Genomic DNA, 25,323 nt, shown 5'->3' on the forward strand with positions numbered 1-25,323 from the left:
AGAAACCATCATAATTTGAGAGATTAGATAAATGATCTTTATTTTGGTTTTACTTCTTATATAAAAAATATTTCATGGTGTGGTTAAATAATTATATATTTTATTAAATATTTATATAATTATTCGAGGATATGAACAATAATTGCTATCATCAACCCAAAGTTGGAATTTTGATTCTTTATAGTTTATTATTTCTTACTCACCTAACCTATGACATAAGTGATATATCAATTTGATGGTAAACATTGCAATCAATGAAAATTAAGGTTTTTTAGGGAGGAAAAGGGAAATAAAAGACAAGGCCTTAACTTTATTCTATCTATGTTTTCATCTAAATCATGATTAATCTTAATTAATTTTTTCCTTCAAAACCCAACAATTCTTCCACCAAATAGGGGCATCTGGTTTACCCTTTCGCTTTCTTTTCCCTGTAATTTCCCTATTTGTTTTCCAGTTTCGTTTCTTTATTTTTTATTGTAGCTCTCTCTCCCTCTGTGTCATGCAGCTTTGTTGAGAAAGGAAAAAAGAAAAGAGAGAGAGTTGAACTTGAAGGCATTACGTTTGATGCTTAAAGATTTAATATTTGGATATTTTCCACCGAAGATTTTTCATCACTCGAATGTCTATCAAGATCCGTGCTTGTTTTGTTTCACCAGCTTAAAACCCATTTCAACAAAAGAGGTATGGTTTCAGTGATAAAATGAAATGCTTTGCTGGTTTCGATTACATAAACTGGTGGCTGTGGTTTTGGAATTGGATTTCAGGAGAATTGGGAAATTCTCATGCTTTGTTCCTCTTCTTTTATATATAAAGAAACATTTTTTTAAAAATTGTTTTGTTAATTTTCATCACACCCTTTTTGTTTGATGCTCACAAACTGGATATTTTGGATCTTATTGTAGCTATTTGAGACATGGTTTTTGACGGAGTTAAACGTCAAACACTTATCAAGCTTTCTTCAGTTTCAAGCTGAAGAGTGAATAGACTTTTCATTATCGAGTTCAAGAGTTCTCTGTCTATGTCTCTTTCACTCCCATAATATAAGCAATGGAGGTGTGTTTTATACATTTAGACTCAACCAAGCTTTTAAACTATGAAATGATTTTCATTTTAGCTTTCTTTTTCCTCCCCATTTTTGCTCTCCAAGATCACAATGGATGTTTGTGTTTGTTTCTGATGAGGTAAATTAGTTAAAAGCTTCTTTCACATAGCAAGCTAATATTAATTTGTAGAGGAAACCTTATCATTTATTTTATTGATAATATTACATTTTGTTGGATATATAATTTTCTTATATAGGAAAAAAGTCAACATGGAGAATGCCATGAATTTGCAAATAATATAATTTCTGCAACAATGAATGGGTGTGTGTTCCACTCATAGGCATTAGTCAAAAGCTTCCCCCCCCCCCCCGGCCCCCTTTTTTTTACTTGAAGTCTTGTGAGGCTATGGGGATTTAGCATTGAACCTTGACTATTAGGAATTAAGAAGAGTCCAACAGTCTTACAAATAGATCACACTATTTTTGGCAAGTCAAGAGCCTTCTCTACACCGAATCTTATAAAATCTGATTCTTTTTTTAATTGGAAGTCAGTCAACACAGACAATGGTGCAAGCTTAAGATTTTTCAAAGACACTCCTAAGTCATGAAAAGATCATGCCTGAGCAGTTTTCATACTACTTTGAATTGTATGTATGTATGTATGTATTTTAAAATTATTTATGCTTCATTGAAATTCAGGTCAAATGGACACAACCTCGGTGAGATGTCTTATCAACAGTATTGCTCGATTCATTCATCTTGTATCATGCCAGGCAATAAAAGTTGTTCCCATCGAAAAGGAATACAGGAATATGGCTGTGGTGTTAAAACTTCTAAAACCGCTGCTTGATGATGTTGTTGACTGTGAGATACCTTCGGATGAAGACCTGTGTAAAGAGTGTGAAGAGCTAGACATGCTTGTTAACGAGGCTCGAGAATTCATGGAGAACTGGTCTCCTAAGATGAGCAAAATCCATATGGTAAGTTTATTCTTAATGTTTACTGTAGGTAAATCATACCTAAAAGGAAAATAAAATAAAAGTAGTGCTCGAAATGAGGATGTGTTCCCCGTTGATTTGTCCGGCTGCTTTACAGTATGAAACCTTTTATAGAAAGAATGTTTGGCTGCTTTAATGCCGGGAAATAGAAGTACCTAAACTTCGATTTCCGTAGGTTCTGTGAAGTCTCAGTTAATTTGTAGGTTATTATAGTTTGTAGATGAAAGCTTGAATGATTGGCTGCAAATATAACCCATTTTATTATAGTGTAAGAAAATCTATTCCTTGGAAATGTAACACAGTCAAATTTAATTGTAATAAGGACAGTTCTGTTTAGATATTAAAATGCCATACTTTTTAGAAGAACAAGAACACTTGAGTTACAAGATGGCTAAGGTAATCCAGTTTATTAAAAATTGCTATTTTCCTCATTTTCTTTATCTGCAATCAAATGTAGCATATAGTAAAATGAATAACAAAGGTGCCGGAGGACCTTCTCTATCGTGTCTTAGTCTCCCAAAGACCAAAAGAAAAGAATCTTGTATACTTGATGCTAATATGTATTATGCATGCCTTTCACTCTTGAATAAAACAAACGTATTTTCACGCTTCTACTACTATTCTAATTCACCCGCTTATTTTTGTTTAAAAAACGTGCACAGGTTCTCCAGAGCGAGCCTTTTCTGATAAAAATGCAAAGCTCTTCACTACAGATATGTCACATATTATATAAATCATTGCAGTCATCACCATCGACTTCGAGTATAACCAGTGTTCAGGTAAGGGGGAAAAAATCAAACGCTTTTTCTTAAATTGTACATTTAGATTTCATAAGTTCTACTTGTGTTCCTTTTTGCCATTTTTTGCCCTTTTAGAAATTGTTAAGGCAGCTGGATGTAATCTGCTATCACTTTCTGAGTCTGAGTTGGCTTTGAGTAGTGAGACTAATTGATGTTCAACTGTTTCAGCACTGTATTCGGGAAATTAAATGTCTGAAGCAGGAGAGATTATCGGAAAATATAGGAGAGGCTTTGAGAAGTCTAAAAGATGGTGCTATTCATGACACTGATCATCTGGTAAAAGTTATCAAGTTGCTGAACTTGGCATCAAACCAGGAACTGTTGAAAGAAACTGTGGCTGTGGAAAAAGAGAGAATGAATGCGCACGTCAGCAACATGAAAGGGAAATTAGATCAAATCAATCAGATTGTGAATCTCATCTCTCATATACGTGATTACATTCTTAAAATTGAGCACTTTGAACCCACAAGTGGCATTTCAATACCACCACATTTCCTGTGCCCCCTTTCGGTGGAGCTTATGACGGATCCTGTTATTGTGGCTTCTGGGCAAACTTATGACAGGACCTCCATCCAAAAGTGGCTTGATAGTGGACTCACCATTTGCCCACTGACCCATCAAGCACTCAAACATACAAATCTCATTCCCAACCACACAGTTAAAGCTATGGTAGCAAATTGGTGCGACAAAAAGAGCTTGCAACTCTCCAATAACACTGGGCATGTTAAACTTGTCTCAATCTCTTCTACTTCAAATCATATATCCTCTCAAGATTTAACCGGTACTGATGGTTTCCATTTCTTTGCAAACAGTATTAGTTCCACATCAAGATCATCTCTCGAGGTTGTGAATGGTTTAGAGAAGCTGAAGATTATGTCATCTAGATTTAGTGGAGAGTGCAATAGAAGCCAAAGCAGGGAGATCGAGAAGTATGACCAGTCCTCTGATCGTTCATATATTCACAGCAGAACTGAATCCGCAGCGAGTGAAGCTTCCAGTAGTGATTATGCACCTCCTGCTTCAAATGACTTGTCAAGAAGGTCAAAGAAACATGAAATGAATGAGGTAGCTGAAATTTCATCCGATTGCCTTGGCACTTTTCCTTCAGTAAAAGAAGCTGGATTTTCTTCCTGGACAACAGGAAAGCAGTTGCAGGTCTCTGGAACAAAAGCAGAAGAGGCAGTTAACGGAAACCGTGATTATGACAAAGCATACTCCATTATGTTTTCTGGGTCAGGATGTGATGATTTAACTACAAGTTCCCATGTGATGGAATTAGTAGACAACCTTAAAAGCCCATCAAATGAAGTCCAAACTGTAGCTGCTGTTGAGTTGCGCTTTCTTGCAAAGAACAACATGGACAATCGTATAATTATCGGTCGCTCCGGTGCTATTGCACCATTACTGTCTCTATTATATTCGGAAGTGAAGCTAACCCAAGAGCATGCTGTTACAGCCCTTTTAAATCTCTCAATTAATGAAGATAATAAGTCTATGATTGCAAAATCAGGAGCAATAGAGCCACTAGTTCATGTTCTAAAGTCAGGAAATGATGGAGCCAAAGAAAATTCTGCGGCAGCTTTGTTCAGTCTTTCTGTCTTGGAAGACTACAAGGCAAAGATTGGACGCTCTGGTGCTATCAAAGCCTTGGTGAATCTTCTGGTTTCAGGAACATTGAGAGGGAAAAAAGATGCTGCCACAGCTTTGTTTAACTTATCAATCTTTCATGAAAATAAGGCTCGAATGGTTCAAGCAGGTGCAGTAAAATACCTTGTCCGGTTAATGGATCCTGATAGTGGGATGGTTGACAAGGTAGTTGCTCTTCTCTCGAACCTTTCAACAATTGGGGAAGGGCGTGTAGCAATTGTCCGAGAAGGTGGTATCCCATTACTAGTTGAAATTGTTGAATCAGGATCGCGGAGGGGTAAGGAAAACGCTGCCTCTGTATTGGTGCAACTATGCCTTAATAACCCCAAGTTTTGTATGCTGGTTTTGCAAGAAGGAGCTGTGCCACCACTCGTCGCATTGTCTCAGTCTGGCACACCAAGAGCGAAGGAAAAGGTATGCAGCTCAGTTTTTTCCTCTTCTGTTACGGTGATTTGGTCCTTCCATTCTCCTGTTTCAGGTCTTAATAAGCAAAACTGTGATTATATTCCTTCTCTTTGTCTTCACCTGTACAATTGATTTGTGAATATATTGCTTATGTGTGATGAACTCTATTGAGGGGTTCTACCACTTTTCCATTTATTTACTGGAAATTGACCTAGCATTTGTGATTCTAATTGTGACATATTAGAAGGGTATGAAAAATGTGTTAATTTTCCAAAACCCGTTGCAGAAAGTAGTGAATGACGTCACATCAGGAAGGCATAACATTTCTTGTAATGCTCATTAAATCTTAGTTAGAATTGATGATTGCTCATTAATCACATGTTTGATCACATATTAATCTGAAGAGAAAAAAAATCTGCATGCACGTGCGAAAATACATGATATTTTATTTTATTTCCCTGTTGCAGGCACAACAGCTTCTCAGTCACTTCCGGAATCAGAGAGAAGGTGCCACTGGGAAGGGCAAGACATGAAAACAGACTATTTTTTGTTATATTTTGCCTTTCGGATTTTTTGATATCCTACACCATGTAAGTTGGTCTCCCTCAATTGGTCCTTTTGGTGTTCTCGTTTCATACATTATTTAGTCTTCCAGCTATATGCACTAGTGTTATGAACTGTATTCTTTGTTTTTTTTCTTGTATTTTAATACCCTTTTTAAATGTGGTTAGAGGTTGGGGAAATAAGGTATTGTTGTTCCCATGAGAACGGTGGTTTGTCTATAATTTGCTGCGATATTTTCCTTAGAAAAACTCGGCTTGCCATAGCATCCGGAGTAGCTTTCCATATAGCTTTAGATTTTTTAGTGACAGATTTGGCCTTGGATTTGTAGATATATTTGTACATATTCCTATAGACTCTTGTAATCTGCTGTAAGATCTTGTTGAAAGATATTTTTTGCTATTTGTTGTCAATTGTTCCATTATCCGTTCTCTTGTACCGTAACAGACACTAGATTTTCGAAATGTTCATGGTTTTTTGACCTGTTATGGACTTCCTCGACGAAGGAAATCAAATTTTTGACCCTAAACACCCTGTTCAATCCAGATTGAATTCCATTGGTTCAGGAAAAAGCACAAACCAGGTAGCGTTGGTTGGCATCTATGGCTAAAACCAGTAACCAAACCAGTTTCCCCTCTCTTTTACTTTCTCTGGGTGAATTTCATTGCAAGTTAAAACCCGAGCAAGCCGAGGCGATAGTAGACAAACAAAATGATATATGTAAAGCTTTATGCTCGTTGATGATACGCGGCAATAGGCGGTACTAATATGATAATACGATTAAGTGTTTTTTCTGTTGTTGTTACCTGAAACTTGCAGTTTGGTCCTACTCCTACTGGTATGAATTACTGTTTAGAAAAAGCATCCAAGGCTGGCCCTGTTTAACTCATGTTATGCATGGACCCATATTATATACAACAGCTTTCAATTCCTTGTTATACTGTTCCCTGTATTGACCTTTCATCCTCTCCGTCACTCTGATCCTCCATGACCGATCAACAGTCGTGTCAAATGGTGAAAAATCCGAGATTCAAACCCTACACGTTTATGTTCATCCGGAGTTTAATTCGATCGGTTCGTGCATATTTTATCTCGTTGGGTGATGTAAAACGGGGTTTCCTAGAATAGAGAACACAAGATTATGTTTTCATTGAATCCGTCCCCAAATGCAAATAAATAAAGGAGGGAGCATTGGCCTTGGCTGCATGCATCTCTCTTACATTAAACACGACCAAACATTAAAAACGTTTGAGAAATGACTAGGTTGTAAACTATTGGGGAATAGTCATCAATTATCAATCATAAATGGATCAATGTAGATTAATAACTGAATTTGACCTGTAGTAACCAACCTTAAATTATAATTATAAAATTATATAAATTTAAAAAAAAAAACTAATAATTTTTTTTATCAATAATTAATAATTAGCATACACTTGAAGATGTTGAACTTAAATATTCTTAAAGAACATATTTATATATTTTATAATTAATTCAAATTTAAAATATTTATTTTTTGTAAATGAAACCAAACCAATTCCACGACATTGCCGTTCCTTATCTTTGAAGCAATTGACTATGCCTATCTACCCGATCATATGCTTCCAAAAGTATTACATAAGAGAGATTTGGGTTCCACAAATCAGGAAAGAATATTATTAGTAATTATTTTATTATTAAATAAAGATTTAGGTAAGATGCGATTAATTTCTAACAAATTGATTAAGTTTACACAAACCACAATAAAATAATATAATAATAAATAAAATATTATCGTTCTACAAAGGCAATAGAAATTAAGAGAATTTTCATGATAACGGGAAATGTAGAATGACAAAGAGAACCCAATTCAATTTTCTTTTTAAATAATTTAGAAAGAATATAAAATAATTTTTTTTTAAATTTTTTAATTTATTGATAACAAACATACACTTCATAAACATAGTTACTCGAAATTAAAATCTTTAAAATTACCAACGTACCCTTTAATGCTTATAATATTCAGTATTTTCAGTGCTATCCGTTCTTTTTTTTTCGTCACCGACAAATTGGAGTTAATTAGAACTATGAATTTTTTACCATTTTCTGGCACAAAGAAACAAAAAGAAAAAACAGAAAAAATAAAATAAAATACTTTTATTTAATGGAAGAATCCAATAATGTGAGACAAAGGATGATGACTAAAATACCAACAGTATAATAAGCATGGATATCGTACGTTTACAACTTAAAAATAATTTCCCTCTCTGTTTCAAAGTTTAACCTTAATTAATTTAAATCGATCTGCGTCCCACACGTGATTTTGGTGGGTGAGTCTCCCAACAAGGATTTTCTGCATACACAATGACTTAAACTCGATACCTTACTTAAGCGATATCAAATTACTTACAACTTGAACCAATTCATGTTGGTACTTAAAATCATTTTTTAATATATAATAAGCATGAACCAAGCAACTTTAGTGGTAAAATAATTGTTATTATTTCTTGAGGTCACATATTCAAGTAATAAAAATACCAGGGGTATGATAGTTTAATGTCAAATGATTGTGAGTGTTCTTTGAATAAATATGGCCTTATTTTTTATCCCAGATTAATAATAATAATATATATATATATATATATTCCTTTTAAACTATGACACTCATTTTAAATTGACCCCTGAACTTTTGAATATTTCAATTTCATCCCTAAATTCATCCAAATATATAATTAGTTTAAAGTGTAGTTTAACCTAATTTTTATTTTTTCAAACATATAATAATATAACTTGGCCTAATGATTTTATTAACAAAGGACTTGATTAGTATACACGTATAGTTTATGATGAAATTTAAATGTTTAAAAAGTTTCAGATTAATTTAGAATTAATGTCACAATTTAGGAATGAAATTTGAATATTTAAAAGTTTAAAGACTAATTTAAAATAAGACATAATATGAGGACGTGCGACTCAATTAACTCATCCTAAAATAAAAACATGTTTTTTTTGACAAATAAAGAAAAACATAACTGGTAATTGGTGATATGTTTTAATTATATAACGACTAACCTCTAAACTCTAATCAAACAAAGGTTTTCACCAAATATAAAAGGTTAGGCCATTTTTTTTTATTAATCTGGGGTAAGTACAATGTAGTATATGTTCAAAGATAACTCTTAACCATTTGATATTGATTGCATATACGCCTGGCATTGTCGATGCTCAAACCCCAGACCTCAAAGAATAACAATAATTCATTTACCACCGAGGTCGCAAAGTTTGTGCAAGGTTAGGCTCTTTCAAATTAGTTAATAGTAATGATAAAAAGTTTTAAACTTAAAAAGACTATGGCCTATTTTATGTTCAGCTGAACATTGTATTTTTTTTTGGGGTAAACTACGTGAGAGATCACTGAACTATAAGATCGATTTTATTTTAACCATGGAATAAAAAGTTTTACTATTAATATCATTAAATTGTCAATTTTAGTCCTCCGTTGGTTAAATGGAATCATTTCAATTTTAGCCCATCTCCATTATAAAAATATTCATCCAAGCTTTTTGAAAATAATTGTTTTGGTTTTGATCTTAAAATTTTATAAATTTTATTCCAGGCCCCAAATTAAAATTCTTAATTTTGCCCCTTAAATTTTAGTACTTTCACCGTGTTGAATGGCATATCAACCCTGCAAAATTTACATTATAATATATCAAATATAAAGTTTTTGTAACAAAGAATTAATTCATGTTGTTTTCATTTGTTTGATATGCTATTATTTCAGTCCTTTTGGAGAATTTGTGGGGTTTTGATGTTGGATGATTGAAGAACTCATGTATGCATGCATGCATGCATGGTACAAGTTGTCAACTTACTTGCAGACATCCCAATTTTCCATGTGATGTAAAGGTTATGTTGGTGGGCTCATGTCCATTTCCTTTGGGTCAAATTTACTCCTCAGGCCCGACTAATTCTGTGGTGAGCTTATATTAGTTCATTCATATATTTTTAAAGTAGTTTGCGATAATTATAATGATAGTTTCTGTTCAGAATTGTTTTTAATAACTGATAATGTACGTACATTCTGTAAATATAATAATTAATTTATAAGGGAGAATAATATTCATTTTAACTATTAAAACTATTTGATGTATTCAATTAATTCATATTTTTAAAATCACACAATAAAAGAGACATCTACCGTTAAACTTGTCGGATTTTAGTAATTACTAAAGTGTATATATATACATATATCGGATTGTATCGCTAACGATATAATTCTTGATATCATTAATATTGAATCTTATTTTTATATTTTTTAAACAAATTATTTAACAATGAAGGTTCATACTTCTACTACCTATGTACTACTCGACTCTAAAACTTACATTATAATAATCTCGTACTAATAAAAACAGAGTGTAAAAACAAAACCACACACTTCCTTTTTTTCTCTAAAATAAATTTAAGAAAAACGAGAGAAAATTATTGTAATTTAAAAAAAAAATTGCCTAAACATTTTAAAAGAGGATTGGGACATTAATTATAAGTGGCGTGAATTTTAAAAAGAATTTTTTTATTGTAGAAAAATTGTCTAAAAGGGTATTCTTGTCAATGAAAAAGGATCTGTCTTATCGAATCGACAGGTTCAAGATACAAAATTATGTAATAGCCTTAAATTTTACCCGTCTCGTAACTTTATATTTGTTTTAACTTTAAATAAATTTTATCTAATTTATTAATTAATTAATTTATATTAAATATTAATAAGTATATTATAGAGAAAATATTTTCAATCCTAATCAGAGTTCACTTCGTTGTGATTTGTGAATCTAATAAAAATAGCATATATTTCTCTTTTAAGTAGCAGAGGCTTTCCTTCTTTAATAATCCACCAGTGTTTTCATCTTTGCCGGTGTTGTTTTCATATAAACAGTAGAAATCTGGGAAACAAAAAGTGGAGTTATCTTGTAGCTATATAGCTGACTGCTGAGAGAATTATATAACAAAACAAAGTTTTCTGTTCCTTCACTTGTCTTGCAGCAACAGTTTCAACTTTTGGTTTCATAAGGCTGTCCTATGCTCACTCATACAACTGTTCTTATCAACAAAACCCTAGTTCAAGATCCAAAGCTAAAAAAGAAAACATCATCACCAACGATCTCTTCTTTGTTTCCTTTTTAAAAACATTCGGGAACAAGCTATAAAAACTGGTTGCTGTGATTGTTTCTATGGATTCGATTCGAGAAATGGATAGCTTCAACTCCGGAAACGGCGCCACCGGCCTTGTAAACGTTAGCCATAACAGTGTTACTTCGTCTTCTCCGACCTCAAGCCGCTACGAGAACCAAAAGCGCCGTGACTGGAACACTTTCGGGCAGTACCTGAGGAATCATCGCCCTCCACTTTGTTTGTCCAGGTGCAGTGGAGCTCACGTCCTCGAATTCCTTCGCTACCTTGACCAATTCGGCAAGACCAAAGTCCACAGCCCAATATGCCCTTTCTATGGCCACCCGAACCCGCCAGCACCTTGCCCCTGCCCGCTCCGTCAAGCCTGGGGCAGCCTAGACGCTCTCATCGGCCGTCTCCGCGCCGCCTTCGAAGAAAACGGAGGAAAACCCGAAGCAAACCCGTTCGGGGCACGAGCCGTGAGGCTTTATCTTCGTGAGGTTCGTGATTTGCAGTCGAAAGCGAGAGGGATTAGCTACGAGAAGAAGAAGCGTAAACGACCACCACCTCAACCAATCTCATCTCTGCAACTTCCACCACCGCCACCTGGTGCAACTTAAAAAGAAAAAAAGCATCACCAAAATCCATCTCTTGATCTATGTGGGGTAGTTTAGTTTATCTTTAATCTTGCCAGATAAGTATATTTCTAGGGTAGCTCTCAGTTTGCTGTTTAATTTTCGATCCCATCTCTTGATCTACTTTCGATGCAAACAGTGTTAGTATTCCTCAGTAGCTCTTGAAAAAAGTCATTGTACTAGCGGTTTTTTGCCCAAGTGGAACCTTTACCTAATTTGCTCGATCATTGCTTTTCTCTCATGTACTTTGCCAAAAAACCATATATATTTGAACTTCATTTCCCTTCATTTCTTTGGGTATTTTGCCTTCATTTGTCTGTTCACTGTTCAGTTTTGTCTACCACTATAGTTGTTTAGCGTTTCTGTTGCAGACGGTGGTCGGTGTTTTTCACCTCTGATTTCCCTCTTGTTTCTCCCCCTTTGTCTTGTCACTTTAATTTCACTGCTTTTACTGTCTGGAATTGATTGGTATATATATATATATATATATAAACGCCAAACCATTTGAAAGATTGATCTTAGCATTGTTTTTTTCACTGATTATGAACGTGAAAATGCGTTCGTGGCCTGAAAATCAGAAAATGGTGGATCAGACGATTGCAATTACTTGTAGATGTGCTTATTCGTCTGGCGCTAGCCCTTGGTGCTGTCATTTCAATGTAGGAATATATTGCAGACAAAGTTTATGGATAATATATATTAACATCTAATTTCATTAGTAAATGAGCTGATATTCCAATCATATAAATGGGTGAAACCTTAATAGATTACTATTCTAGTGCTGTGGAGTTTCATCTTCCACTTTCCTTGTTTGTCAGAAGGTACTCAGATCACTCAGTTACATGTAGTAACGTTCACATGAGCCATCACGATTGACATGTCATTTTAGATACAAAATTAGGGGATTTGCATGATCAGCAATTTGTTTCTATGAATATAAGTGAAAATACAGGGTTGATGTCAACCGAAACTTTATTTTAACAAATGTTATTTATTTAGTAGAAGTTATTTTCATTGCACAATGAGCTTAGTTGATGGATGGGGTGAAAGATTAGTGTTCTTTTATTCTAAAGTCTTATTCTTCTCTCTTCTATGCATTTATGTCATATAATTTATGTTCTTGAAAAAGATAAAGATCCATTTATATTATATAAAATTCGTTCAAAGGTAAATAAGACGATGAGATAGAGAAATATATACTTACATGCGTACGTATTTTTGTTAAGCCAACTAGTTCAATGAAATGTAAATGTCAAACTACAAAATGGCTAATTGATTACCACCATAGAATATAGGCATTTTTACGCATATCTACTCCGTTGATATAATCAAAGGGAACTTTTCTTAATTAATGTGGCCGACAGGACATATATGGTTGCCAAAGGGGTTGGGTCACCCCTTTTGGATTTTGTGATTAATAACCGAGGCATCCACTCTTAAGTTTTAAGTATCCAATGGGACTGTTTGAGAACCTTCTTTTCCCTTTTAAGTGGTGACCCGAGGTGATCTATACATTGATGTTACTAATTGTGATTTATTACATTATGTAATTGATCCTGATATGCTTTAAATTATACAAATAGGGACCCCTTTGTGAGAAAATATAAAAAAAGAAAGGTTATGTACAAAGCATTACCTTTCAGATGTCACTATATTCATACCTAAGATTATGTTGGAAAGATATGTTATTTAATGCTGAAAGTGTGGTCAATAAAATAGCAAAAAAAAAAAGGCCTAAATTGAATGAGTAGTCACAATTAACTTTTTTATTGTTATTTCCCGTAACTTTAGGGACGAGACATAAATTTCATATTAAGGGCCTCAAATATAAGTGTGTTTGTTTTTTTTTTAGATAAATTCCTCATATTATTATCTAAGAAGCAGTAGAACTCACTGCTACAACAATACAATACCCAAAAACAGCACCCACCTCCTAGGAGGAGCTAATTCCCCAAGCTAGGCAAATATCCCTGTTAACTACGCTACTCTTTAGGGCTATACGAACAGATTTCATCCTAACAATCTCTTTAATACAATTCACAATGTTATCAACACCTCTGCTTTTACCCCTAAATTGCCTATGATTTTTTTCTTCCCATATACAATATACATATGCACACCAGGCTATTCTAAGTATAAAAACAAGAAAAGTTTTGCCCTTAAATCTAGAGATCGCCCAGCTTAATTCCTCATCCCAGCTTCCCACTGTTCTAAGTATGTTTGTTTTATTGTCTTTAAAAATTGATTTTTTAATCATATTTATTTATACTAATAATATCATTTCCAAATTTCAAACTTAAACGTTGGTTTATTTTTAGTATTCCCAGACTTCAGCATATCTAGCTCTACTCCATAATTCATTGCAATTCCATTGAAACTTTATATTAGATATATTTTAATTTTCAGAGTTTAGGATTTTTTTATTCTTCTAATTTTATGTAATTTTTTTAAAAAATTTCTTTTGGTTTTCTAACTTGTTTCGAAGTGGAAATAGAACAAATGGAGGGGCATATGAGGAGTTTTGTCATGTGAAAACGGTACAAAAATGGAGGCAATAGAAGCCAAAGGTTGATGATAGTAAGCCCCAAATTTACCTTCCCCATAAGCCTATATGTGATCAATACTTATGCATGCTATTTCTCTGAACCCCACCCTCTCGGCTATGCTAAGGCCGACCCCTCCATGCACATTTCTCAGATCCCTTCACGTTCCAAATGTTACAAATTACACACTTTTAAAATTTTGAATTAACCGAACATCAACACATTCGAATACATATATTACATATGTAAAATATATACATTACTCAACAATACATACGTACAGGATGATACAGGTAGGTATATACATTACATACCTAAATTATATCAGTAGAGAAGTACGAGATTCCTTCATCCAACGGTGAATGGGATGATGGGACATCCGGATTTTGACGAAAATAACAGTACATGAGATTGGACCCAGCATCCACGTGCACACCTGTCACCCATGTCCACTCCTTTACAGTCAAATATTTTTAAATAAAATAATTCTGATATATAATTACATGCTCATATTGTATAAAATCATTGCATGGGGGCCTCCCTTGAAAGAGTAAAGCAACGGTAATCAACTGGCAGTATACGTCTGCAGCTCTCTCTCTCTCTATATCAGTCTCAGTTTTGTTTTTGTTTCGTCTTCGTCAGTTCTTTTCGGTAATGGAGCTTTAACGTAGCATTTTTAGAGACATGGCTTCCACTACTCTCTCACTCATCTCAGTGTTTACAGCTAAATTAAGGGGCTTCCCCCTTTTTTGTGGTACGGTCATCTCTTAACTTTGAATTTTGCCTTCTTGGTTTAAACAACATTCAAAGATGACCACAGTCGTAGTAAGTTTGAATGGCAACCATGGGAGTTGTCAAGCAGCTGAAACATCAGTTGGTAGGGGTCTATACATTCGTTTTCCAGCTTTCAATTGGCATTTGCATCTGAACCCCCCCAAAGATAACGATAGCAGACAATATTTAACTGTTTCTGCTACATCTCCACCACTCCATCAGTGTTACAGCTGCTGTCCTACTGCTTTGCCCTATATATATTATGATTCTAGCTATGAAAACCCTCAACTGCTTTATGTTTTTATATATAAAAAAACCTTTGAGATTTGAGAAAAAGGCCAGAAAAAATTGATTGTCGGCATGGAATCTGGTTTTTTTGGGATGTGACCCAACACCTTTTAAACTACGAACAGTACTGACAGAAAATTCCAACCCTAGCCATGTTACCCTTTTTTAATTACGAGTTTTCCTGCAGTAAAATGTATCTATATGTGGGTGCATGGAAGATGGCACGTAGTAGTAGGTGAAGCATTGTAGCAACTAGAGTGGTCTCAGAAAATAGTTGCTTTTTGGAAGGGATCTTTGGTGAAATTGTTGCGGGTAGCAGGGACTAAACAGTGAGCTAGCGAAGAGAGTGAGGACCACCGGTGGTAGCTAATTATGATTAGTACATCAAATAAAAATGTGCGTGTGAAGTTTGGCTGAATTTGAAACTTCAAAGTTCAAACTTTGTGGTCAGCACTGGTCTCCATGCTTGCTCGTTACTATTACAGTACTATTATTATGCAACCGGCTTTTAATCTGAAGTACGTGTATAAATGGTTTAAATAATTCCAGGTTTCGATCATATAATATCCAATAATAAAGATGCGGTCGATAGTGTAAAATATTGAATGTTTATTTGTGATATGAGCCCAATTCATTGGGCCACTATAGGTCTAGCGCTCTTTCACAGCCCTTCAGGATTACAAGAAAAACCTCTTATGATACGTCTGGATGAAAAATATATAATCAAGCTCTGTGATCTAAGTTAAGTCTTGCCCACGAAATACATAATTAAGTTCTTCAATATGTAACTTCAAGTCTCATGAACTAATCAAGCCATCTTAATAATAAAAAGAAGTATTATTTTTTAGAGACCACGAATTCAAATAAACACATTTACATATTGTGTTTTTCATAATTCATATATGTTAAAACAACTCTAGAAACCCACCAACATAAGGATCACTTGAATGACGTACCAAGCGTAATTAAATTATGCAACCTCGAAAGAAAGAAAAAGAAGAGATATAATTGCATTATTGTTGATAAGAGATGATGACTCTTGTATTTTTCTCAAAAATGATTGTATATGATATGTATTATACAGATGTTTCCTTCACCCATCTATCACATGTGGAAATATAGCTAACAATTATTATTATTTTTTGTTTTGACAAGCAATGAACAAAACTCTGGGAATATATATATATATATATATATATATATATCCACCAAACACAATTTTTGTTTTTATTACACCAACTAATGATTGATGTCTTGTTATATAAATAATTATTTATTGATATGAGTTATATGCAAGTGAAGTCCACGTGAGAATGTGTAAATTCACAAGTTTCTAATAGATATTATATTATATTTACATAATTAAATTTAGAGTAATATACGATATTGTAATGTACGTTTAGTTGTATTTGTTTAAAGTTTTAATAAAAGAATATATTTTGATCGGTAATAAAATAATATATATATATATATATATATATATATATATAAATTAATTAATCAATACTAGCTAAATTAAGATAGTATAAATATTTTTAAAAAAAATAAAAATAAATTTAATAAAGCAATTTTTTTGTACAAAGAAGACCAGTGACGAATTTATATATGCTTTATATAAATAAAAGTTTTTACAATGCCACTGATGTATTAAAAAAAAAACATAAACCCTAAACTAAAAATCAACCCACAATCTTCTTGCATCCGTTTGAATCGTCAAAGGCATGCAAACACCAAACCAACATCACAAAACAACTAATGGATGGTAAATTCTTTGTTTCTTTTCCTCTTTTGTATTCAATAAACTTCATAATAAAATCATACTATTATCAATCCCGAGTCTCACATCGTCCACGTTGGAAGCCACCCCATGAATAAACTCATGATGATGATCACCCAAGTTGTTTTCATCCATGTTCATATTCCACAAGAACTCATAATCATCGTCGAATTTTGAGCTAATTTCATTGATGTATCGATTATCGTTGTTGTCGTTGTTGTCTTTCTCGTGATGAGAATTATATTGAAGCAGGTTCAGCAAGTTTTGGCCATGGCCTTGATGGGGTGGTTTACTGGGTAAATACCCACAAGCCATAGTAGTTTGGTCGATTAAATAAGGGGCATGAATTGAGGGCTCCAACATCATTTGGGAGCTCAGCCTGGTGCTGTTCTCTCCTCCTTTGCTCTTGTGGAACACTCTACATAGAACCCAGTCCTCCTGTCATATTAAAAATAAAAATCGAATAAGAATATAAATATTAGAATGGAAATGAACAAGTCGAGTTGTGGAAGATAGAGATGAATCGAGGGATGTGTTGGGATATGATCGTACCTTAAAAATTTTAAATCTCTAAATAGTTTAAATATATTTTCTTTTTCTGTATAGTGTAAATATACTATAACAGTTTACGATTTCTAATGGGAACCCTAAATTTTCATGCGTGCAAGTTCATCTTCTAAACTTAGTGACACATATACGTATCAATAGTTCCTTCCAATTTGGGTCGAAGACAAGCCCCAATCATCTATCTATTTAATCATAATCACATGATAATTAAGCACTTGATTATGAGAACACATGAAAATGGAACGAATAATAAGTGGACAACTTGTATATATAGATTATTCCCACTTTGCTTTTTCCTTAAGTTTCCTTAGAAAAAACACTCTTATTTCTATTTCTCAAATTCACATACACATTGGCTGCAATATGTGAACCTCTCTTTACCCTAAATCTCAATCTCTCACTTCCAAAGGTCATTTTCAAGTAACATACATATGAACAGACATGTGATATGAGTATACAGTTGAAAAGAAAGAGATGAGAAAATGTGACCTTAGGAGGCATGTGTGGGGACTCAAGCCGAAACTCATGCATGATCCAATCTGATTTAATTCCGTTCGGAGCACGGTTTCGGTAAAACACCAATGTTTTTCTCATCCCTACAATCTCTTGGGTTCTCGGGTCGACCACCGTCCGATCCTTCCCTGTTGCTTTCCAGTAACCGGATGTGGTTGCCCGGTTCGTACGAAACCCGGTCGCGTACTTTCTGTCTCGAAAATTAAAGAAGTACCACTCGTTTGCGCTCAACTTTGCCGCCTCTTTAATTTCATTTCAAGTTTCCATGCACACACAAATTATAGAGTTAATTTATTTTGCTTTTCCACCATCTCTAACAGCTATAACATGGAAGATGACAGTGGCACTGCATACTCAGAAAGTGATCAAAGGAAGAAAATCTCAAAACACCTGATCGGAGAAAATGAAAAAAAAAAAAGAGAGACCTACCGGGAAGCTGCCATGGCTCGCATGTATGCAAATCAATCTCCACCAAAGTACCCTTCAACACATCCTCGTTGGCTATCTTCTTGTAGAGATAATGGCAGACCAATTCTTCATCGCTGGGATAGAACCTAAACCCTGGAGGCAGCGTTGCCCCAATGTCCCTCAACCCCATATTTATGTTGTTAAAAAGCAAAAGGAAAAAAGAAAAGGTGGTGTGTTCCTTTGAGATCTTTGCTATGAAGAGAGAAAATGATTGAATAAATTTAGGATAAGAGGTGGAATCAAAATGAATTAAAAGAAATAATATATATATACAACTAGTTTATGATCATGACAAATTAAGTACCTTTGCCATTTAAAATATCTTAGCAATATTCTATAATATATATATATATATAGGGACCAGTCATGCTTGTATTGCCAGTTAGTTATAATTGCGAAGTTTCAAGAAAAACCAAAGTTACAAGAAAGCTTAATTTATTTGTCGGGGATTTTAGCAAATATTAATTATATTTATATATGGACAAGACCCAAAAAGAAAAAAAAATATTTTGAAAAGTTCCAAACCAATCCTTTTTATCTCTGATTTTCGAATGGATTAATATTTATGTAAAATAATGAATACCCATTATATAAATACGAGGAGTATTTGAGGTATATACAAGCTAGGGTATTTTAACAATATATATTTACTTCAAATGTGTAATTAAACTAATTTAAACTTATAATTTGTATATAACAATCCCTTTAAAAGAAATGAAATGATTAATCAAATCAAGTATTATTCATGGTCATTATCATTTGATTCGAGAACAATTCGAAGAATATTGCTAGTGCTCCGTAATTAATTAGAAGGAGACAAAAGTGCTTGATTTCATTGGCTATAATAATAATGGATAAAAAAACAACATATGATTAATTATTATTTTTAATAATTTGAGAATAATAAATATTTTTTAAGATAATTTTTAGTGCCACGCATGTGTTATTTAAACTCTTCATAAATTTAATATATAAATTATAAATAATAATTAATTAATGGAATAATTACATCAAGGGGGCCATATCATCCTACATCTATGGAAAGGGCTAAAAAAACCTTGTGTCCCCGACCACGTGAGCCAACAGATTGCCCTTAGCGATAACAAAGACAACTCACGGAAATAAATAAATAAATTTAATTGCTGGAATAATATTAATAAAATGAAAAATGTTATTATTAGCAACTAATAATCGTCGACTTCCCCTCCTATGATCTGTTCAGTTCTGGATCACATAAAGAAAACAATAAGTGGGCGTGATGACTTGTCTTTGATCTGGGTCCCACTAATGACGCACGATATCGGACCCCATCTTTTAAAAAGAAATTGAACATTTATAAATTATCGATATTGTTTAATTACATAAAAGTACATAAATTACATTATTTGTAGAAAGACATTTCGACTCGAACAGAATGTAGAGATATTTTTCCGTTTTATAGAGGTGTAACTATAAAATTTATCTTGATGTTTATAAATTTCAATAAATAAGTCATTACTGTTATTTTTATTTAAATTTTGTTATCAACCTAACAAAAAGTAAATTTTCAATTTTTATCCCTAAAAAATGAGTAGTTAGTTTTTTTTATTAGTCTAGACAATGTTATATTTATTCGAAATACTATCAACCGATCATTTAATAATAAACTCTCATACACTCTTACAGATAGGGATAGGCATGGGATCCGAATCCGATGGGTTCCGACCCGACCTAACCCGTTCGGGTCGGGTTTTTTAAAATCGGGTTCGGATCGTGTCAATTTTTTAATGTGATGTTCGGTCAGGTCGGGTTCGGGTTTAGGGTGAAAAATATCCGACCCTAAAAAATATATATGATTTTACCTTATATATTTAGGAATAATTATAATAATATCCCTCTATATATTGTTTTTTACAATTAAGCCATTGTTTTTATTGAATAAAAATAATATTTTTTATTATGTCGGGTTCGGTCGGATTTTTAAGTTATATATCGAGTCAAGTTCGGGTTGGATGGAATCTTGTTTTGGTCAGGTCGGGTCGGATCTCAGGTGGAGGATTTCTTGTTATAGGGTTGGGTGGGGTGGACAAAAAACTTGACCCAATCTGACCTATACCCATCCCTACTTAGTACTTACAGACGATGTGTTCGAACCTAGAACATCTAATAATAATCATCATCTTTTTAACCACAAAAATCTCTTTGATTTGTGCTATATATAAATCATATTTACTACACACAAAAGTAAAGTGGTTTAGATATTCATTATTATAGAAATAAATAGATCAAAATAATTAATATACGAAGAATAATATTTCATGCTTCCTAAATCAATTATAAATAATGATTAAAGAATATAAATTCAAATAATATTTAAATCTATAAGATAATTCGTATATGGACAAGTAATCAAATGAATACTACGTCTTATTATATTCTTGAACAAAATGAGGACAAGAAGGATGTTTTGTTCAACATGTGTTATGTTATAGCAATAATAATGAAGATAGATCGTATATATAGTAAATGATGAGTGGATTGGGTTCACCTACACTTATGTTCCATGCAGTTTATAATAATGAAGGTTGTCATATTAGTGTTGGGTATTTGATCAGTGCAATAAGACAATATATATATATTCGACACTAGAGCATGAAAACTGGACATTTCACCGCAACAATGGAAACATTGCTCGTGAATTCGGCAATCCATGAGAAAAAGAGGAAAAGTTTGGTCCACGTCTTTCTCTCATTCCATCCTATTCACCCAAGAAATTATTATATGAATCGGATTCATCACGTCATCCATAGTTTCAATCAATAAAATCTATTCATCCCGAAATAATTTTTAAATAACTAGAATTACAAATAATATATTGAACCGATTTCATCTAATATTTTTTCATATTCACCCACCTTGCTCCTTTCAATCTCTCTAATTTCAACACTCGTATCTTTGTATGAAACGTAACCAAAAATTTTGGGTACATGGCTTATTTTAGTATTGAACCGTAAGCATGTAACTTTGTTTTTTAAACTGAAATAGATTAAATTAAATAAATTAATATATTTTAATATGAATAATTTATACCTAAAATCTCAACTAGATCTCGACGCCTACAAGGTGCATCGAAGACCATCACATTCCAAAGTCAAAAGTAGGTCACGGAGTTTTCCCATTCATAAGATATGAGCATATATACCTGCTTCAAGCAAGCTTATATAAATACTCTAGTAATAATAAATAATAATATTATGTAATTATGAACCTATTAAATGATTTATATGGTTAGATCAAATATTATTTTTAAAAGGTTTTAAGTTCAAATAATTGCGTATGTACACACGTGTATATGTTATTAATAATTAAATAAAATTCTAAATAGATACTATTAGGTTATCTTATAATCACTTTATATTATTAAAAAAATATTATACAATTATTATTATTATTATTTCTTTTAAATACCTAAATTCACGGGGACGTCTAAACGTTGGCTCGGGACGTATGATCCGCATCAGTCGGTACACGTCATAATGCGAGGATGACATATAGACTATTCGAAAAGGAAATCATGGAGAGAAAAGAACCCTAGCAATGGGAATTAAAAAATATTTATTTCAAATGCTTCTAAAATAAGATAATGATTCAAAATTATTGTTAATCTCTAGGGTTTGGGGTTTTCTTTTTCAAAGATGAAACACTAGATTTAAAATAAGCATTGTAAAAGAGAAGTATATGAGAAAATCGATCAGTACATGAGAAGGGGTATGAATAACTGAAACACCATTACCACCATCCTGCATATCAGTAGAAGTTTCACTAGAAATTAACTTTAACCTGTTCCCTGTGAGCATTTCTTAATGAGATTCACTTCCATGACATCCTGCTCCTTAACACCGACACGTGTCGAATTTGCAACTTGCCACAAATCCCATCTTCATTATTCACGTCGGTACCTTCTCATGCATGGCTGATGTAACATGGTTGCTGCCTTCATGCAACCCACTAATTGCTTTCTCTTTTGAATTTTGCATGAGCATCAGACCAACTAAAATTGATTCATTCTTATCTTGATCTTTTGCACCCTTATTCGCGTGAGAAGAGCTTGTATCACTTTCAATTATCAGAGAATCCTTAGGTTATTTGCAAGTGAAAATATAATTAATAATATAAGATAAGTATAAGAATTAAGATTAATGTGGTTTGATCTTGTCTACATTTAAGGATAAAGGAAAGAAATGATCAACTATACATATATAAATCTTAATAAAATGATACATAAAATATAAATCTTGTCTACATATATAATACGTATTGGATTTCTTCAAATTTGATGGGATATTAATTCCTTAATACGTATCTTTATACCAATATATCATCACCTCGTAAAATTTCAATATCCCGCAATTATATTTACTTTCGATATTAATTACGTGGAGTGTCAACTGAGTCATCTACACATGTGTCGGAACCCAGGTTGAGTGTCAACCGAGTCATCTGCACATGTGTCGGAATACCAAGTGGGTTTATCAAATGTGCATGCGCCACTTGTTTTTTTAGTTTAGCAACGGTTTAGCGGCATCTTAATCATTACATTAGTCAACACACGCGCCTTGTAATGATTATAATAATATTTGTATTAAATTCTTTAATTTGATTTGGCTTATTATACATATAAATAACCTATGCATGATGCATCTATATTTACGCGTACAACTATTATAAAATAAAATATTATTATTTAGAATTTATCACTTATTTCGGTAATAAAAACGATTATTGTTATTTCTATAAATCACAAACTTAAACAATTACGCTTGTAAGATATACGTACATATAAATATATTAAAAAAGCTTTTGAACATATATAAAATTATAATCATTATTTAAAAATACTATGATTAACTTTATTGACAATAATTTTACTAATAAGTGATTCAAATATATGGACTTGTCTAACTATTGCATTTAGTACTACATTATTAATATAAAAGGTAAATTACATGTTTAGTATATAAATTATTAATTTTGTTTCATTTTAGAATCTAAACTTTCATTTGCTTGAAAAACATATATAACGTTTACTTTTTGTTTCATTTTAGTAGTTCACCGTTAAAATTTTAACACAATTACTGCACGTGACATTCTTTTATGGGTCAATTATATTATTATCACTTAACTATCTTCTCACTCCTATTTTGATCACCAAAGTTTAAAAAAAATCATTTTAACTGCTCAACTTTCAAATTGCTCATGTTTTATTCACTCTAGTTTATTTTATTAAGTAATCATTTTTGTGACATGGCATATTTTTATTAATATATAATATTAAATTTGAAAGTTAAGAAAATTAAATTAGGAAAGTAATTTGAACGTTAAGTAATTAAATTAAAAAATTAAACTCCAATTACAAAAATAAGAGTGAGAAGATAGTTGAGTGTTGAATGATGTCATTTACCCATTAAAAAGCGTCATGTTGTAATACTCATGCTATGTTTTTAACGACTAGGTACTAAAATAAAACAAAAAAATAAACATTAGATATGATTTTGAAACAAATGACAATTTAGGTACTAAAATGAAATAAAACTGATAGTTAGATATTTAACGTCTAGTTTACCCTAATATAAAATACATATTCTATAGTCTTGAAAAATTACTTTAAAAATTAATAATAACCAATGATTAAATTTTATAATTTTTATAAGTATAAAATAAATTTTAATTTCTGAATTTGATTTTAATTTTTTAATTTATTTAAGTTTAATAACTTTAAACAGATAACGTTGGCCATGCCACGATGAAACGGCAGAAACATTTTTATATAAAATTCAGTCTCTGTTAATTAATAAGGATTAATATAAAAATAAGTTCCTAAATAATATCTCGAAAATCGTTTTGGTGTCTAAAGAATTTTTTGCTAATAATATATGTCTAACGTTTTATTATTTACACTTTTAGTTGTATACCGTTATATTTTTTAGTTTTAAAATTTTTTAATAATAAAAATATTATTAAAAAACTTAATTTATTTATAAAAATCCAAACATTCAATGAAATTATAAAAAAAAACTCTAAAAAATAAAATATATAATTTCAACCCTCATTACCAATTGTAGCCGGCCATTTCCAGCCACCATCGTCCCTGAACACTTGAGTTTTGATCGGAATTGTAAGGTGGTTCGAATGGTGGTGGCAGTGTGGCTTATGGACGTCGGGATCGATCAGAATCGACGAAAAATAATGACAATGGCTTTAATCCAACAAACCTTTAAACGGTTTTCTACGGAAAACGATGGCACTTTACGATGAAAGGGTCATGGGAGTTTGGTCGGGGGTCGATGTGGGTGTCGATGAAGGTGAGGTGACGGTCATGGATGGCCGACTGGCAAACATGAAAAGGGGAAAGGGGAAAAGAGAAGTGTTGGGGGGGGGACGCGAGGCTATGGTTTTTTTTAATAATTATTTTTTTGAATAAATTCTCAAAATTACCATAACATAACACAGGTCACTTAACGACTAAATTTAACGGCCGTTACGGTCTAGACACCTAAATATCTCATATAAAATCGTTATACACCTATTTTTAATAAAAAATTATTTAGACACTAAAACATTTTTCAAGTCAAAGTTTAATCACTTATTTTTATATTAAGTCAATCAATAATGATAAAATTGTAATTACATGTTTTTGTTTCCAAGTGCTGTTCGTACCACGCATGCTTCAATCATAAATGAGTTATTAATTAATATAGGAACAAAGTAGAATTGAAAGAATTTATTCAAATTGTTGAAAAAATATTTTACAATTATTATATATATAATGGAACAAAATCAAAAGATTCGAGTGATAGCTTGAAAACGCGGGAAATTGATGTCTACAAGTTTAAGCATCGTTGATTAAGCATCCATGGATGTGATTGGTAGGTAATATACTAATTTTAACTTAAAAATAAACTGATTATCACTCAACCATGACTACACTAATATAAAATTAATGGAGCAAAAGAGTTTAGGGTTCGGTGTAGGAATTGACGCGAGACGTGGCATGTTTCGTTTGGCGACAGCTGGAGAGAATAACATGTACGATAAACGACAATAATAATTAACATGGAAGATGAAATGAAGAAGAATGATGAACTAGGGTTTGTTTGTTTGGTTTTGTTGCAGAGATG

At 32.6% G+C, this 25,323-nt stretch overlaps 3 protein-coding genes across 3 annotated transcripts; 2 read left to right on the forward strand and 1 right to left on the reverse strand.

Annotated features, from left to right (window-relative positions):
• The first annotated feature begins 301 nt into the window (after positions 1-301).
• Positions 302-5,858, forward strand: LOC120165503 (U-box domain-containing protein 3-like). Its single transcript, XM_039175008.1, has 5 exons — positions 302-681; positions 1,742-2,022; positions 2,703-2,819; positions 3,009-4,901; positions 5,360-5,858. Exons 2-5 carry the CDS (start codon positions 1,747-1,749, stop codon positions 5,423-5,425), a joined length of 2,352 nt encoding a protein of 783 aa, XP_039030939.1. The 5' UTR covers positions 302-681; positions 1,742-1,746; the 3' UTR covers positions 5,426-5,858.
• A 4,562-nt stretch (positions 5,859-10,420) lies between these two features.
• Positions 10,421-11,232, forward strand: LOC120163073 (protein LIGHT-DEPENDENT SHORT HYPOCOTYLS 3-like). Its single transcript, XM_039173091.1, has one exon. The coding sequence runs from the start codon at positions 10,664-10,666 to the stop codon at positions 11,219-11,221; it is 558 nt and encodes a 185-aa protein (XP_039029022.1). The 5' UTR covers positions 10,421-10,663; the 3' UTR covers positions 11,222-11,232.
• A 5,395-nt stretch (positions 11,233-16,627) lies between these two features.
• On the reverse strand, positions 16,628-18,465 carry LOC120163085 (protein CUP-SHAPED COTYLEDON 3-like). Its single transcript, XM_039173098.1, has 3 exons — positions 18,128-18,465; positions 17,675-17,940; positions 16,628-17,056 (listed from the first exon to the last, which is right to left on the reverse strand). Exons 1-3 carry the CDS (start codon positions 18,294-18,296, stop codon positions 16,646-16,648), a joined length of 846 nt encoding a protein of 281 aa, XP_039029029.1. The 5' UTR covers positions 18,297-18,465; the 3' UTR covers positions 16,628-16,645.
• Between the last annotated feature and the right edge of the window lie 6,858 nt (positions 18,466-25,323).

This window comes from Hibiscus syriacus, unplaced genomic scaffold (genome assembly GCF_006381635.1).
Source record: "Hibiscus syriacus cultivar Baekdansim isolate YM2019G1 unplaced genomic scaffold, ASM638163v2 tig00002919_pilon, whole genome shotgun sequence".
In the NCBI taxonomy this organism is placed as follows: Eukaryota; Viridiplantae; Streptophyta; class Magnoliopsida; order Malvales; family Malvaceae; genus Hibiscus; species Hibiscus syriacus.